Source organism: Ixodes scapularis, unplaced genomic scaffold (assembly GCF_016920785.2).
Source record: "Ixodes scapularis isolate PalLabHiFi unplaced genomic scaffold, ASM1692078v2 PGA_scaffold1__304_contigs__length_218370807, whole genome shotgun sequence".
In the NCBI taxonomy this organism is placed as follows: Eukaryota; Metazoa; Arthropoda; class Arachnida; order Ixodida; family Ixodidae; genus Ixodes; species Ixodes scapularis.
The window spans coordinates 50,645,810-50,663,561 of record NW_024609846.1 but is presented as its reverse complement, the minus strand read 5'-3'; the positions used below and the strand labels follow the sequence as shown (position 1 = coordinate 50,663,561).

The following is a 17,752-nucleotide window of genomic DNA, read 5'->3' as shown; positions in this document are numbered from 1 at the left end:
GAGTCACCACATAGTATTTTTCAGAAAGGGATGACTGGGGCAATACACCTCTTGGCTCGAGGACCCCCGAACACCCTTTAGGTGCCCACGCTTTGTCTGACCTGTGCAATTCGCTAAATTTTTTTTTTTTTTTTTTTTTTGGGGGGGGGGGGGGGGGGTGTTTGTTGATTCATGTTCAAAATACCGAGCCTAGAAGCAAAACAAACAATAGTGAATTCAGAGTACACACTGCGGCCTCTGTGGTGCACCAATGTTTTTTTTTTTTTTTTTAAAAAGGTGAGGAAGTGGGGAAAGGGAGAAGATAGAGGAGGGGGTATGTGAACTCATGTCCATATTAATGTGAATATATACACCCGCGAGGGGGGGGGGGGGGAATTCCCCAAATGATAAATGATCGCGAGCAGATCCACGGCGTCTCTTGATCCGTATCCATGCTTTCGGGAGCACACGACTTCACCCCCAACGAAATCACACCACCGCCTGTCAGCAATGTCAAACTACGGAGGGGCCCATTCCCGGTACGGCGTCTGCTTTCGATGCGAGCTGCGCTGCTTTCCCCTCGGTGCTGCACTTTTGTAAAACGTTCGCTGGGTCCCCAAACATGGGGCTACCGTTCACGCCGGCTTTCAAGACTCTGCTTCGTCGAACAACTTCAATCAAGCACGAAATATCGTCCACGGTACAGTGCACTAGACTAAGGCTATTTTTATGACAGCCTGCCGCCACAGCGCTGTCCGCCATATTACTATGATGGTTAAAGTAATATAACTCTACCAAAAAGATGGCCGACCGTGGCCGCGTTTCCGTCCATAGTCGGAGCTGGTCAAACGCAATCCAGCAAATGGACATAGAGATCAGGTGGGTATCCCAGACCAGGTAATTATATTTAAAAGGAAATAAAAAAAAATTGTTCAGTAGTAACTTGACGCATAATGGAGAAGGAAACGACGTTCATGTAGCAAACCAATGATACCAGCAAGTATTTAAATGATGCCGTTTATGTGCTTAGTCCATGGAATGTAGTAGCTGATGTAGTTAATGTTGAACTTACTTTTTCAATAAGGGAGCAGTGCAAGATGATGCCGCTAGAAAGATTATCATTCTCATGTTTTGGGACTAAAAAGCAGGTTTTTTTTGTATTATTCTCACAGATTATTAAAATATTGTATTGAGGTAGGCCAAGTTTTTAGCCCTTTTATGATGTTATTTGTTGTTTGTATAAGGTAATTACAATTTCGAGCGAATAAGAGGAGGTGCTTGTACTGACCAGTATGGTTTTATTTATTTATAAAATTGATAGAAACGCTTTGATGTCTCCTTACTGGGTTATACTGATTCTCGCCGATATCAACAGTTGTAGTTGAAATAAATATTAAAACCTAACATGTGTATTTTACTTAGTACCGCGTTACAAGAAAACGGTATCAAAAGGGGGCACAAAACGCTTAAGTTTGTAACTCTTCAAAAAAAAAAAAAAACGAAATTTTTTTTTTTTAATGTTTATTGTACATATTTTTTAGTCGAGAATGTTAAATATAGTTTATATGGTGAGCAATTATCTCGAATTTTGTGTTATAATAAAGTAGTGTGCTTTCCTAGCCGGGATGGACTTTTCCGATGACTGCCTATCTCGTTTAAAAATTTTTTTTTTTTTTTTTTTACGTTGTGCTTGGGCAACAATCTCATTTTTGTACCTTTCGGCGGTACATCATTGGTCATATTGCGTTGTAGTGCGCACTCACATTTATAAAAACTCTTGCGGTAAGTGGCTTTTTATCGTTTTTATTTCGAAGCTCACTTATTCAAATGCATCACAACAATAAAGGAATTTTTTTTTTTACGAACGCTAAGCCTTTATATGCAAAACAATCTTAAATGTTCCTTTAAATTATCTTACGAGCAGAAAATTTATTCACTGTCACTACACATGTAAAAAAAACTATTTACAGTTTATGCAGGTTATTTAGCAAGCAGTATTATAGAACTAAAACTTTACATAGATTGTTTTGACATTTTTAACGTGCTACCGATATCCCAGTTATAAGGTACCACCGAAACGTTGGTACAGGAAATAAGACTTGCTTTACTGCGTTTTAACTGTTCAGAAAATATTATATCTTTTTTTTTTATCTTATGTTTCTTTGCAAGGCTGCTAATATTAAAAAGGCGTCGATGAAACATGATGTTCTAGTAGGATTGCAGGTAAAATGCCATTCCGTGACCGCTTTACGTATCATCTGCTCGGCCATATAACCGCTATGATAAATGGGGAATACTGTAAATGCCCCAGCAATGAGGTCACAGGGGTGCATAAAAAATTGCTGGGGAAAGAAAAGTAGGAATTTTCGCGACCCTCTTTAATCTAAAATCCTATGTTTAGACTTGAAAGTGTGAGAAGTTAATAATGTATTCTAATCTTTTTGGCACATATGCTATTGAAAAGGACACAAATTAAGGTATCAGATTATGAAGCGCCAAAAAACGACAGCACAAAAAAGAAAGTAAACAGGACGAGCCTGTTTACTCTCCTCTTTGTCCTATATTCCCAACGAGCGGGTTGGTAAGATGTACTAGATAACAGAAAGTATAAAACAGAGAGAGAACGAAAGGGAGAACGTACTCGTCTGTGTTTCGCCCTGTCTCTGTTTTATACTCTTTGTCCTGTCGTTTTTTTTTGTTTTTTTTTTGGCGCTTGATATTTTGATCACGAACCAACTGGCCCAAATTTCCACTTGAACACAAAGGTATCAAGCGTTTAGTTTGAACGTTTTTTACGTTAAAGAAAAGAAAGCAGTCAGTGCGAATGTTTGTTGTTTTAAAGAATTTCTCGGAAGCTGTGGCAGCCAAAGAGACAAACGTACTCGTTTCCGCACTTATCGCAAACGGCATAAGAACGAATATTAAAACCGCAGGTATCATGATGTCACCGACTGCTGTCCTAGTTTTTTTCCACTAAATACACTTTGTTGTTTTTGTCAGTTTCGTATTTTGGCGGATATTTAAACTAGTGTTACCTTTGACACTTAGGGCCGGTTGCACCTACGTCGCTTACCTTAACCCAAAGCGGCTCGTTCGTAAGTCGGCTTAGCGTCCTAAACCGGGCTCGGATAAGCACGGGTTTAAATTCCGGTTGCACCAACGTTAACCCGGCTTTACAGACGCGCCCCTAGCTAAACTCTGGATTTGCCTAGGAAATGTAGGGACAAACAGAGCGAACTAGGGAACGCTCAAAGGGACGAATACGATTGGCGGTGGGGAATCTCGTGATGTAAACAAAAAACCTGCTGTAGTCGGCGTCTGCTTTTCGCTGTATTTCTTCGGTGAGTAAGGATTCAAAGATCTCCGAATTCAAACATTTTTTCGCTTAAATTTCAAAAACAGGAGTCAACGCTTTAAATAAACACGAATGCTCTTCACATCTGTGATTGTGTGTTTAATATTGGTCGATAACGGAATATTTTGACAGTGACAGTATTTTTCGTGCTCACATTTTGGAAAAGGAGCCATCGGGGGCCCCAAATCTCACCGAAAGCGAGAAGGACGCTCTGCTCGCTACATCGTTGAAGACAAAACATCATCAAGAATAAGTAGGCAGGTAAGATGACTACTAAAATCAAGTCATGCCTGAGACCGACGAAGTTCAAAACAGTGACGAACTCGCCACGGCAGCTGTGAAAATGCTCGGAAATCGTCGAATAAAAGTCGTCGAGTTGTCGTCGCCACAAATAGAGGTTGTCGTCGCTACGAATGAACGAATGAAAGCTATAAAGCAAAATATTCCTAAAAAACGTCATCACCAGAAAAGTTACGGTTATGGAACGATACAGTTTTCTGAAGCCAAGATTCTACTCGCGAGACAAGAAAAATTCACGGAAGATTGTCTCAAAACTCAGAAAACGAAAGAAATTGACTTTTCGCTGTTTTATAATATAAAAGCGCCGCAATCTGATGTAAACGGCAGAAGTGTCGACAATCAGCTGATCGCCGAGATCATGTACCGCCACTATTCAACGCGCTGATCGGATTGAAGGATATGCGTTGCAAGTAGAAATAAACAAGGTGGTAAATAACAATACGTTAAAGCTATGCGAAAATTAGTAAGTACAGTACATACGAATAAGTTCGTTCAGAGAAGAACCAACGGGAAGACAGACGCGAGCCCCACAGCTCCGAACGGATTTCGGTTAGGGCTAACACGCAGTGAAAGTGGAGAGCCAACTTGAAAACAGGGGTCGATAAAGACTTCACGCGACAATATTTTGCATCCTTGTCACAATCGAAGGTAATTCTGTCGAGACTCACACGCTGTTGTAGCCTAAAACACTTTGTACAACCAATTTCGTCCACCGCGTCGACCGCCACAAACCAGCCGCCATGTTTTAAACTCAGGATTAAGAAACAACCAAAAGCAAAGCGCCCAATGTTGAGCGCTTACGATAAGCGTAGCTTAGTGCTAGGTTTAGCGATAAGCGATTTTGGTGCAACCGAACGAAACCGAAACTTAGCTTAGGCTCCCGGCTAAGCTCCGCTTTGCGCTAAGCGGCGTTGGTGCAACCGGCCCTTAGACTTTATATCGCTTGTGAAAGATAACTCTTTTCGCTTTACAAAGCAGGACACTGATATGTTTTGTTACAGCTGGGGAAGCTCGTGGACACTATTACCGTCATTTTTGACTATGACAACTTCGGCATCCGACAAATGTACAGTTACCAAGGTACAAACTCAAAATATCACCGGCTATGGAATGCATTTGGCCTTCATGACAGTCTCTTTTCTTTCAAGTGGTCGAGTTCGTTCGTCTCCTCAGTGTACTCTACGAGAATTACTATCCTGAGATGCTTGAACAATGTTTCATTATTAACGGTGAGTTAAGAGTCATCATTATGCTGGTGAAAGTGTCCTGTATTTGATTCTAAACCTATATATAATTTCATGGAGCTGCTGTTAAAAAACTTGCTCCTAGCAATCATTGTGTTACTCATGAGAACCTGGACACTCGGTTTGTTCAGTCCGGTTTGAATCGGATCGTGGAAGAAATGCGAAATAAAGTACGTTCTCCACGCGTTAACATGAGGTTGAAATTATATGAAGTTGGCATGCGTCAACAAAATTGTTCACTACGGTGTGAGGTTGCCATGCGCAAAATAGTGATAAAATTTTCCCCTTAGACAAAACAGGAAATAATATGAAATTTAATTGCCCTTCTTCAACGGTAACCAAATCGTTACCGGCTCTGAGGCGTCTAAACGTACGCCAGTGCCAACTCTCTTGCAAATCTAGACGATGTCGAATAACTGCAATTCCTCTTGTGTGATTTATCAATTATCAGCCTTGTATACTGATCGGTCTTCAAATGCGATTGAATCTGGGTTTTTGAAACCGATGTTTCGCATGCGCTCTGTCCCAGCACAAGTTGCAATGTCTGGTTTTAACGTTTCTCACACTTTTATTTTACGCCGAGTGACCTGCATGAATTAGAACTATGAACTCAACGCACACGTATTATGGACGTAGATATGGGGGCTTTTCATGATAGCTGCACATATATTGGTGTTGTGAGTTTTAAATAACTTATACGCCATTGCAATTAATAACTTGTACATGTTTCAACTTAATCACTTTATTTATCACAGAATTTCAGCACCATCTTGTCAGTTAACTGAAGTTACGTTTTCGAAACATTTTGAGGTATTACGGCTCAATGTATAGATGCATTCCTGGCGTAGTAAGAGCATGACCCAATTAGATGGCTCCACACAGCAAGCTTGCTTGCTCTTACTTTTACGCTGCAATACACACTATGCCCTAAAAACCATGTGGAAAATGACACAGACCACATCTGAGCCTCGGGATGGTAAAACCAATTGATTAATCAACTATTCTGTGATTTATGTGCTATTGCACAGAGGCGCCTCACAGTTGCACGGGGAACGTACCGTACATCCCAAGGGAATTACACGTGGTTTATAAAGAAGGTTCATAAGACCGAGTCAGGTGAATGGCGAAGCCCTGTACTCTTTGGTTTCTAAAATACAAGCGTGACAGCTCTGAAAGCATTTTGCTGGAAGAAATGTGTCTCTGCCTCAAATTGTTTTAAAGTTCTTTCGACGACCACTGTGATTAGAGATGATTGTCTTATGCGAGAAAATAGGTGCGTGGGGTGTTCATAAACATTGACCTGCTTTCACAGCCTGGTGCTATGCTTCAATCAAAAGCCATGTCGTCACTTGCTACGTTTACATGAATGCAATTGCATAAATACAAATGTATGTGGGATCAATACCATGAATGGAAGTTTTTTCTTAATTTTGTTTATATCCAATCATAGTCGTCCGTCTCGATTCGATGAGCTAATCACATGCATGTATACACAACCACTGGTTGGCCTATCAACTGAGAATCCATCATTACTGTGCCCCACACTAGAATGTAAGTGCTGCATACGCATGTAATTAACTTTGGCAGGCTCACAACAGGCCCTTTTCTAAAGTATGCGGTCTTCAGTAGAAGCTGCGCCGATTATCTAGGGCAGCCATATATTGGGCATGCACTTTGAGCGTTACTAGACATGAGTGTTTCTTCGGCGTTCGGCGTGAACTGGGATCCGATCCTACGCTTTGAGTAGGAAGCTATTACAAAAATATAGTGGCCGCTAGCGTTGTTTCATAGGCTTTTGAATGACGCGACCACAAATCTGGGCACGGAGTTTGGATTTCAGTTCACAAAACAATTAAAATGTGGGTAAGTTTATACAGCCTCAAGGTAGTCTGCCTCGATGGGCGACTTGTCTCTCAGCTGTAGAGGAAACATTTAGACAGTGCTTTAGAACCGCTAGCCTGGGGTCTTTAATGTGCACCAGGCAGTAGTGATACACGATCGCTCGCCGGTACGATGCTCATTCAGATTGAAACGGGCCGGAGTGGGGATTGAACCAAGGATCACTTGGTGCTGCAGCGCGAGCTTTCGCTCCAGGCGCTCCGAGCTGGTGTGCGCTAGCCCACTTGGCCCCGCACTTTCAGTTCACAAGCACGCATTCATAGCAGGATTCCTCAGAGCATTGCGCTCGCTTTCCCAGCTTTCTTTACGCTCGCACATAGGTAAAACAAACTAGGAAAGACACGGGATAAATTATGTGGCAAATATACTTCTAAACCTCTGCAGGAAAAACAAAAAATAGCACTATTAGCGTATACTTCGTAACAGTCCCAAGTTAACTACGAACGAATAACGTTTTTTTTTCTTCTTGCGTTTGCAAACATTTCGGCAGCTCCAAGCTTCTTTCAAATCTCCTGGAAGTTCATCAGACACTTCGTGACTGAAAGAACAGCGGGAAAAATCCAAGTATTCTCACGCGGTAAGAAACTAAGCGCATCATAATTTCTTCATGTCTTAAGAAATTTCGTGTCCGCCGTTATTGCGCATGCAGTACTTTTATTGGTTTATGAACGAGGGAGGACTTTTATCTCTTAAATGTACACAGAAAACAGGTAGAGGAATGTTAAAGCGCCCTGACGTAACTAGCCTGGGTATAGACATGGGAAATTTTAACTGCGTCAATGTGAACGCAGCCGGAAAAGGCTCAATACTACATGAATAATGTTATGTTGCACAAGTAGCAGAGGTGATGAGGAAAAAAAAAGGCGAGGGCCGGGGGCTGCGGAGCTGCGATTGAGCTAGACTTGACGGGGAGATTTTTAGGCCGAATGTAAGAGAACGTTGTGGTTTCCTCAGATCCACGACTGTTCTGGCTAATACTTCGGCGTGCTTCTATTGATCTACTCTTGTTAGCACGTGTGCTTCCAAGACCTCCAACTTCATCTCAGAGTTTCCGTGTGTACGTGCTTGCCATTTGCATCGCCAATTAAGTAATACTAGTTCATCTTTGTTGACATCCAGATACTTTTGTTCGATTATATAGGTTTTCACATTGAATTTCTCCCCGTGTTACAAATAACAATCTGATATTGAAGTTCGTTGAACGCCCAGTAAAAACTGCGCTAAAAACGAATATCTTCCCTAAAATGCAAGTGCAGTTCAGCCTACAACTCCAGATGGTATGAAATGGGCGGTACATGTTTTCGCCGAGCCTCTCTTAGCGCTAAAACAATTCAGTGAGGACGGCACTTTTCAGCTACAATTCGAAATTGGGGTGGAGGCCTCCGTCACCTCAGGTCGAAGGATTTCCTTCTTTTGCATCAGTAAACCAAACGATGATTCCACGGTGTCTATTCCAAGTAAAACCCCTGTACGACAAAGTTTATTTTTTGTACGGTGGTCCGGCGTCTACTCTGGCTCTTCGTTACCAAATTTCTAAAATACTTCTCATTCCTGTAGAAGGATGGCAGCCGGTTCTGTTGAAGTACGTGGATCCTTCCCAGCTGCCTGCTCATTGGGGAGGAGACCTGGTGGGACCTAATGGCGACAGAGAGTGCACCCACTTGGTAAAAACAATTTGTTTATCATGGCATATATACATTGCTAGCAAATATTTGGTTTGTTTTATATTTGTACAGTAGGAAGCCCTAAGAGTTGTTTCGCCGAAGCAGGAGGACCATAAGGTCCAAACGCAAATTGGCTCTCCGCTCCACTTCAACGTTCCTAAAATTCATTGACGATTTGTTTGTGTTTGTTGTTGAAAATGGTTTCACTCTGTTCTTGGGGGGGAGACTTGAATCTCAACATGCTTTCCTCATCACCGAGGTTCCTAGGGTTTTTCTTTTTATATCAGTCGTACAGATAGTTTAACCCAATATCTAAACCCAAGCGAATAACTCCTTTGGAAAAAAACATTACTAGATTTGTTTCTAACCAATGCCTAGGAATTTCACGTCTCTGGAAGTGTCATTGGAACCACGATAATTGACCTGGTGCGATTTTATATGTTTGACGACTCAAAATTTAGGACACAGAAGGACGGAGATGACTGTCCAGTTTATATCAAAATATCAGAGAAAACAATCTAGATGCATTTGAAACTGAGGTCTGCCGTACTGGTTGGAGCATGGTGTTGTCTAGCGTTTGAGCCAATGATCATATGAATAATTTATTTTGATTTTTATATATATATACAAACAGTGCTTCCCGTACAAAAAAAAAATCAAATTGCAAACAGAAAAGCTCGGAATCCCTGGGTGACCAAGGAGCTAATCAAATCATGAAAAAAAGCCGCCCTTACAACCACTTTATGAAATTCAGAAATATAGATGCGCTGTCGTTATTTAAAACGCAGCGGAATGCTGTGACAAGCGCATCACGTAAGGCTAAGCGTTCATATTTCTATGCTGCCTTTGAAAATTAGCGATGAATCGATATTATATGGAAGAAGCTTAACTCATTTTTGAGATGTGGCCCTTTCGAATCTACAGCCATCAAGCGTAACATCGAGGGGAAGACGAAATGCGGTTTGGCGTTAGCTGAACTATCTATTGACCATTTTCTATACATTGTAAATAATGGTAACGCTACCGATGAATTTCATTTTGAAAGAGGCGTCTCTGACACACTTCTGTTTTGCCCCCACTGACGCAGAGGAAGTGGCAGCGGTTTTCAGAAACCTTGGAAACAGCAAAAGAACTGACATAGATGGTGTTCAACTCAAACCCCTGAAACATGCAATTAAATCAATTGCTAATATTTAACACATTTTAATTTGGCACTTGAAAATGACCATTTTCCAAACAAAAAAATGGCAGTCACTAAGGTTACGTTTATTTTGAAGTCTGGGGATAAGAACAACCTAGGTAATTATAGATCTGTTTTTGTGCTCCCAGTGTTTTAAAAGGGCATGGAAAAAATAATACACGACAGATTATACAGCTTCTGTAAAAAAACTCTCTCTTAATGTCTTCCCAGTTTGGCTTTAGGAAGGGCATCCGACGGAACTTGCGGTATTAAAACAAAAATAATTAAATTTAAACAGTATAGGAAAGAAGTTGATTACCTTGGGCGTCTTCGTTGATTTTTCAAAAGCTTTCGACCGCCTAACCATAAAACAGTGATTTTAAAATTCAATGCTTACGAGGTGCGAGGAGTAGTTTCAACAATGATCGACAGTTTTTTAAAGTATCTACATTAGTGTGTCGTGATAAATAGTCAGCGATCCATCTTAAGGAAACTGACGTCAAGTGTGCCGCAGGGGAGAATCCATGGACCCTTTTTGTTTAACTTGTACATAAATTATATAGTGAGTATAAATGACACTGCAGATTTTATAATTTACGCAGAAGACACCACTTTATTCTTCTAGGGTGAAGTTGTCCACCACGTTTTATGTGCGGCAAATAGCGTTCTGCAGAAGATAAGTGACGGGACAGTTTCAAACTCTTTAGTAATTATTACAAATAAGACGAAAGCAATACTTTTTCGAACCAAAAAAAGTCTTTTTATCTACTCAAGGGCTCTCTCTCCAAAGACAAAATATTAACTTTGTACAGAATGTGAAGGTTCTCGGGTACATGTACATGTACATGTACGAGTACATGAGCTGGGACGCAGAAGTACAATATACAGCTTGCAGACTTTGAAAAGTTGTGGGCATAATTAAAATGTGAAAATTTTAAATTCTCACATGTCTCTTCTTTGTTTTTGCTGTAAATACTGCTTCCTTGTTTGGGATAGCACAACGACTACAAATATTAATCACTTTCGTGTGCTCCAGAAGAGAATTATCCGAATTAGGTGCAATGCGCAATTCAACGCCTCACACATAACTACTTACCCTCCCCCCCCCCCCCCCCCCCCTCCAAAAAAAAAAGAAAACCTTCACATAGCTCCAATTACAGAGCAGCACAACTATAAATTTCGTCTGACATATCAAACGTTTCTAATACAAAATCCAAGTTGTTTTTCCCTCGATCGCCAATACGATGCGGAGTGTGCCTGCATATGCAAGCCGTTGTGTGAACAGATGGTCAAAGCTTCGCTCGAGAACACACTACAGCCTCAAGATGCTGCAGTTCTCATTTCCGAATGTTATAAATGGTACACATATATTTGGCACAAATTTGATGAGGTTAAGCTGAAGGAATATTCGTTCTTTGTTTCTCTAGCTTTATCTGTGCCTATTTGTACGGAACCTTTGCCTTGTAATAAGCATTCGTAATGTATCTGAGATCTTTTTTCGTTTAATGTTGTGTGTTTTGCTTCTATGTAAACTTTATTGCACGAATCACTGGTATGTAAAATAGTTTTACTTGTTGCTGGTGGGGAGGAGAAACCCTGTGAAGCGACAAGCCCCTGCTTTTTCTCTCCCTCCTCCTCTCCCGAAGAGAGAAACAATAAAGTTGTAAGTAAAAAAAAAGTTGAAGTTGAGTCTGGACGTGTCCACACTTTATGTCGGGTAAAAGCAGTTTTTATAAAAAAAAAAAAATCTAAAATGAAATATTAAAAAAAAATGGTGCTTTCTTCTTTGGGTGTTGATAAAAAATAAATTCCATTCCGCACATTTTTTCACGACGTCCTACGTGGAGTTTCAACCATGTGGCCATCTCGCCGTTTCAATGGCTCATTATGACATCCGCCGCTGCATGAATGTTGTCTTATCATACTCGTTTTTCATGGACGCATTTTTTCTAGTGTCGAAAGCGGTCGAGCGTCTACTGTAAATTATGGGTAATAGGTGAGGCTGGGTGAGATCCAGTTGCTTTTTATGCGCGTGTTACATATTAGGTGTATTAATTTTGCCATTTATCACCTGTTTTCTCCTACTGTGTATAACACCAATTCCTCAATGGAATTGGTGTAATTTGGGGCGATTACACAGCTCAGCAAATATCTCCTTGCGTTTCCGGTGTTTCATTTTAAATAAAAATGCATAGAATTTAGGCAACACGCCCCAAGAATCAAAACGCGGGCAGTGTAACTGAACAAGTAACGATTGCGTTCGTTCGAACAATTCGAAGCGCTTTCAATATCACGCAACATGTTAGTTAATGAAACACTGACTGCTTCAATAGCGAAGTGAGATTGATTAAATCTTTTTTTTTTTGGTAATGAGTGTGGTACTGACTTCTGATCCTATATCAGTAAATATATAGAAGAATCAATTTGGCACCGAGCTCACATGAATATCCTTAGTTTACTCAAAGACCACTTACATGCTAGTCAATGACATGTATATTGCTTTGCTTTTTTTAACAGAAAGCAACAGTTGAGCGTTGAGCAAAACGCCTTCATTACAATATTTTGTGAGACGAAGGCCCTACTAACCAAAATATTGGTATATATATAGGTCACGTGGCAAATCTCTCACTAATATTAGCGGGGAAACTACATTTGTGTATGGATCAGCTGACGCCAACCTGCTTACTGTATTTACGGTGGAAAGTGATTATGTATATCGGTCACGTGACGTCACTTTTCCGGCCATATTTTGAGAGGAAATTAAATTGGTGCACAGGTCATGCGACATAAATTTCCGCGCTAAATCTAGCGGGGAAAATATATCAGTCTTCAGCTCACATGGCGTCGATTTCAACGCTAGCGAGGAAACTATAGTGGTGTTTAAGTTGCGTGACGTAAGGTCACGTGACATTATTTTTTCTTTATGCTCAGCTGGGAAATGCAGGGAGGGGACGAGCAAATGGACGAAAACAATTCTGGGATCAAGGGGCTTTGTTTAAAAGCACCTATTGTATTAACACGAGAATGATCGCAGGTTCCAGCTGGAGGCGAGGTGCCCGTAAAATACTACCTCAAGAACGGCCCTCGTGTTTCCGAGGATCCCAATGCCACCACCTGCTCCTTGGAACGAGGACAGAAACTGGATGTACCCGTGAAAGTAGACAGCGAAGGATCAACCCTGTACTGGAAGTTCCAAACGAGTCCCGGACACGACGTTGGCTTCGGTGTCCTACACATTTCGGGAGAACACGCCAAGCCGAAGGAGGTCTTGGAAGTCGGCAAGGTCAAGTGCGATCAGGTTGCTGAAATTGGGCGACTCTCCGCTGAGCCCGGGACATGTGAGGCTGCTATTGTCAATATCACTTGCGCACCTTATGACCCTACTCAGGGACAGCTTTTTGTGACTATGCAGCCAATGCTATGGGTGCTGGGTCGAACGAATACCTTTAGCGTCGGCGAAAGCTCTCCACGCGCATACTTCAGTTCTGCGAAATCGACGGCACCTAGCGTAGAGATCAAATTGATATCATGACAAGTTCGCCCGCTACAGCTTTCTTGATCGAGTCAGATATTCACGGCGCCTGGCAGTCTAAAACAAAACCGTGAAAGTAAGTTAAGAAAAAAGAAACACGAGATAAAAATCGTTTAAAGTGTTCCGTGTTTTCCGTAAATACTGATAGGCTCTTAAATTAAATTCCTGAGCCGATTTTATTTTATGAGGGAAAATTTAAAAAAGCCGATTGAAGAAAACTTTTGCTACTACTTTAGTTTTTGTTCGCCGGAAACACAACCCGTACGGCACCACTACCACCTGGAATAGGGAGTATTCACTGGCGGCCATAGCTGTGTGCGCAAATACTGAGCGCGTGCTGATGGCGAGCTTCCGCAGTTCTTTTGCAACGTGCATTCCGCACCATTAAGAGTGCCGGTCTTAGCAGCCTATACATGTGCGCTCGTTCTAAGCATGCGCTCTGAACAGCCCCCACAAATATGGCGTCCAGTGAATACTCCTTATACAAGGCCTACGCATGACGTTATCTTTAGTGAGTCCCCGACCCGCTAAAAGCGACAAAGCACGGTGAACGAGAGTCACCGTAAATGAGAGGTGCGTCTGTCTGCGACACAAGGTGTAGGCGTCGATGGGTGGTTCCATTATTGACAACGCTTTAGAGGGGGGGGGGGGGGAGCGCGGGAAGAGGAGGGTTGCTTTGTTTTGTGGGTGGTCTTCACTAAACGGCACTCAAGGCTGTTTCCTTCTCTTGGGAACAACAATTTTTTTGACGTTCGCTTTTCTTATAGGCACCGGGAGAATCTCAATGTATTCGGGTCAAGCGTATGTTCTGTGGAGGTTGATGAATCCTACGCGGAACACAAGCTCGTCTGTCTCTTTTGCAGGGGTTGTGGTGACGTCAAGACATTGCCGAGTTCTGATTGGCTTGATTAAAGGGATACAGAGTAGACCCCAAGGCATCAATGCGGAAAGCAAGTTCTCTTGCATCGGTTGTGGTGACGTCAGAACGCCGAGCTCTGTTTGGCTCTGATTCAAGGATAGTGGGTAGACCTCAAAGCCAGCTGCATTGAGAACTACCCACTATCCTTCCATAGGAGTCAATCAGAGCTCGGCGTTTTAATGTCCCCAGAACCCCTGCAAAAGAAGCAGACGAACTTGCGCTTCGCATATCATTGAGGTCTACACATTATCTTTCCCACAAGAGTAAATCAGAGCTAGGCGCGTTCTGACGTCGTTGCCACCTCCTGCAGAAGCAGACGTAGTTGCGCTCTGCATTCTGTAGTCCGGTTTTGTGCAACACAACGCATATAAATAGTTATTTTAGCCTTATACAATAAACATTGACGTTGAAAAAAAAAAGACGCACTATATCTATTTCTTAAAATAAACCTTGACAAAACAGCCTACAATTTGGTATAAATACATAGCCCTAAAACACTAACCCCCCTTATAACGATTCTTTAATGGAAGACGTCAGTCTAGGGTCTGGTGAAGCGCGATATGTTCTCTCTTTTACCTTGTTGCCCAGCGAAATAATCAGCGTCTTACGTGCGCGAAAAGTTCCTCAGAATAAGAGAGGCCCAGTGTATACTCCATCTCAGAAATGTCTGCAATAAACACGAAGGCACAATCGCGTGAGCTTTAGTTCAGCATATGTGTTTTGTTTCTTCAAGAACTCGTTTTTAGGAGGCACTTTCCAAAGCCAAACGCTCGTGCCCGAGCCTTTGTCAGCGCTGCAAATGTTTGTGATATGAAGTATAAAAGAATAGAAAAAAAATACAGTTGAAGCGAGATCTTTTATTACATCAGAGGTTACTATATCGCCTCGTAGATGCCAAGTAAAACAAAAGAGCGTTCCTGAAGTCATGGTGCCTTTTGTCACAAAATTTATTGTGAAGCATTCGTTCTCTATAATGAACACCATGATGATCGTCCGTCGCCCGTCACGCTGAGTTTTTTTGTTTCTCAATATATTGTATTCTGTAATACGCTATTTGCACACGGAAAATGCAGTGTTGGCGTTAACGCGTTACAAGTAACGGTGTTACCTGTAACGAGCGACTTTCTCCGATAACATAGTAACGTCCTCGCCATATCCCGAAAGTAGTAACGGATACCGTACTTTTGTAACTTATTTTAAGTGACGTAATTAGGTTAATTTTTGGTCTTCTTTCCAAGAGTAGCAAAAATTATACTTTCCTGCTTTCCTATTTTCGTGTTTTAAGCGCCAGATTTTATGAATTCTTGCACTCATCCCACATACCTTCAAAATCAGAATCATAAAAATAATAAGGGTATTTTCGTTGGATATAATGCTTCTTGAAATATGGCGCTCAGGCAGTAAAAGGCTTTATTCATTAATCAAAAGTAACACAAGAGTAACGTGCCTTATTTGTATTGAGAAGGGTAACGGTAATCCGTTCCTTTTAATTTGAGGTAACGTAGGTCTGAAACGCGTTCCTTTTATTTGCAAATACCGATTAACGTATTTCGTTACTTTTTTGGCAACGCCTAGAGCACTCAAACATAGTGAGCGTTTGAGTTCTGACAAGAGTAATTAAAGCAAATAAAAATGCGACATTTATTTGTTAACGGCGCGACATCACGAAAACACACGCAGAAACGGTTCACACCGCCTCCGCGTGAAGGGTCTTGCTTGGGTTTCTTGATTGCTTACCTAAGGCATGCACGTTTTCATTGGCAGCCTTCAATGACTTCTTTTTCAGTTTCGACCCAGGTACGACAAGTTTGGATTACTAAATACCGGTTCTATATTATATTCCGGATAAAAGAGCTTACATTTGTCTGATAATGCAATGCATTTATTCCATTCAAAAAGTGATTGCAGAACTTGCGGGTCAGTGGTACCTGATTGACGGCCCCCTAATCACAAGATGATTGGGGCGGGCAAAGCCTCTTTGTCGTAAGGTGTAGCTGTGCTAAGAATATAACAGTTTGAAACTACGTGTATTTTTTTTTCAGACATATTTAGGTTTGACAACAGCCATAGCTGGTTTGCCAAGAAGCAGCTTTCCTACGTTTTCCAAGTCAAAAGCTCTGACGAAGTCCTGGCCTGAGGAAGCTGATGATTATTATATTTTTTCTTTTGCCAAAACACTACATCAAATCAAACTAGAATATTATAAACACTCTTTGGAGTACTTCATGCTTGTACTTACGTAATTAAATGACTTTTGAATCAGGTTATTATTGATATTGGTTACTTTCATTACAAGGCAGCCTAGAGACATGCTGTGTATACATCTACCACCATGGCGTCCGGACTAGAACCCTATCGGTGTCAGTGCGTGCTAAAGGCGCGTGAAAGGTAACTTTCGCAGGCTTGCAATTACATCTGCTTGGTCACTCGACCCAAAGGCTCTGCTCGAGCTGAAAAACGATGGAGGTAAAATTTATAAATCTAAGGAGATTGTGCTAACTCCCCATTCAGGCGCGTGCATGCACGGTGCTTGGGGTAGAGAAAAAATAATCCGACATAAAGAAGAACTCTGCAAAAAAGAGCACCGATCAGAAGTGTTTTTGCAGCGCATATTACTTTGAAAAGTTTCGATCTGGGAAATTTTTTTCAATTAAAAATGAGACAAACATTTCTAAAATTTTAAACGCCCAACGCCGACCGAGCTTCACTAAGCATTCCAACAATCTCGAAAGCCATGCTCGGCGCATGATCTTGGACATTACCGATACGCGAAATTTCCTCTGGATGCCTCGTTCCTCGGGAGGGGACTCTATTTAAGGAAGTGGCTCGAGGTAGAGCATCGGCTCTGTCAGCAGATGGTCGTTGGCAGACTTGGGAAGTAATCCATTACAAGTAACTAATTACTTGTAATCCGTTACTTTTTGAAGTAATTTTGTGATCGACACGTTACATTTCTTCGAAAGTAATTTGTTAATGTAATTTCGTTACAAAATATTGGTAACTGAATACTTTAATTACTCGTCACTTTTTAAAAATATGACCATAATACAGTGACTGGAGCAATACGACCAGAACATTAAGCAGCATAAAGACAGCAAGTTCAGCAAAATAGAAAATATCCATATGGGGAGAATAGCCGTAAAGAAAACACGATTTTTTGTATGAACTGTCAATAGAACCGAAAACAAAACGGGTAAGGCATTTACAAATATATGAAAGACAAAGGTCAATTAAGACAACGCCGAATAGGCTTTCCGTTGCCTTCCATCGTGTTTTTCTTCTTCTTCCTGGCAGGAGAAAGCTATTCGTGTTGATTTGTTTTTCGTCTTTTACGCCGTTTCACTCTTTCCAACTTTTTCGACGTCTCCTGCCACCGGCACAGACATCAAACGCTGGTTCGTACCCCCTCAATTCGTGGGTTCACAACTCGCGTAACACACGATGTAGCCTCGCGCGAGGGCGTAGAGTTCTTTTTGTCTTTGATGCGCGCTACTGTATTATTGCACGCTCTTCAGCAGACTTGGAAGTAATTTCTTACTTGTAACGGAATTACTTTTAATAAATTACTTTTCTTGTAACTTTCTAACTAATCAGTTACTTTTACGAAAATGTAATTTGTAATATAATCTCATTACGTTTTCTGTAGCATGTTACAGAATTAAATTACTCGTAAGAATTCT

At 41.4% G+C, this 17,752-nt stretch overlaps 1 protein-coding gene across 1 annotated transcript in view; it reads left to right on the top strand.

The window, feature by feature from the left end:
- The window catches only part of LOC120836368 (SEC14-like protein 2), a 37,099-nt gene extending 20,769 nt beyond the window's left edge, over positions 1–16,330 (top strand). Inside the window, exons 7-12 of the mRNA XM_040205201.2 lie at positions 4,636–4,714; positions 4,783–4,863; positions 7,268–7,354; positions 8,335–8,441; positions 12,656–12,959; positions 16,115–16,330. Of these exons, the coding sequence (XP_040061135.1) occupies positions 4,636–4,714; positions 4,783–4,863; positions 7,268–7,354; positions 8,335–8,441; positions 12,656–12,959; positions 16,115–16,209 (753 nt within the window). The 3' untranslated portion in view covers positions 16,210–16,330. The remainder of the gene's footprint in view (positions 1–4,635; positions 4,715–4,782; positions 4,864–7,267; positions 7,355–8,334; positions 8,442–12,655; positions 12,960–16,114) is intronic.
- Positions 16,331–17,752: the final 1,422 nt, after the last annotated feature.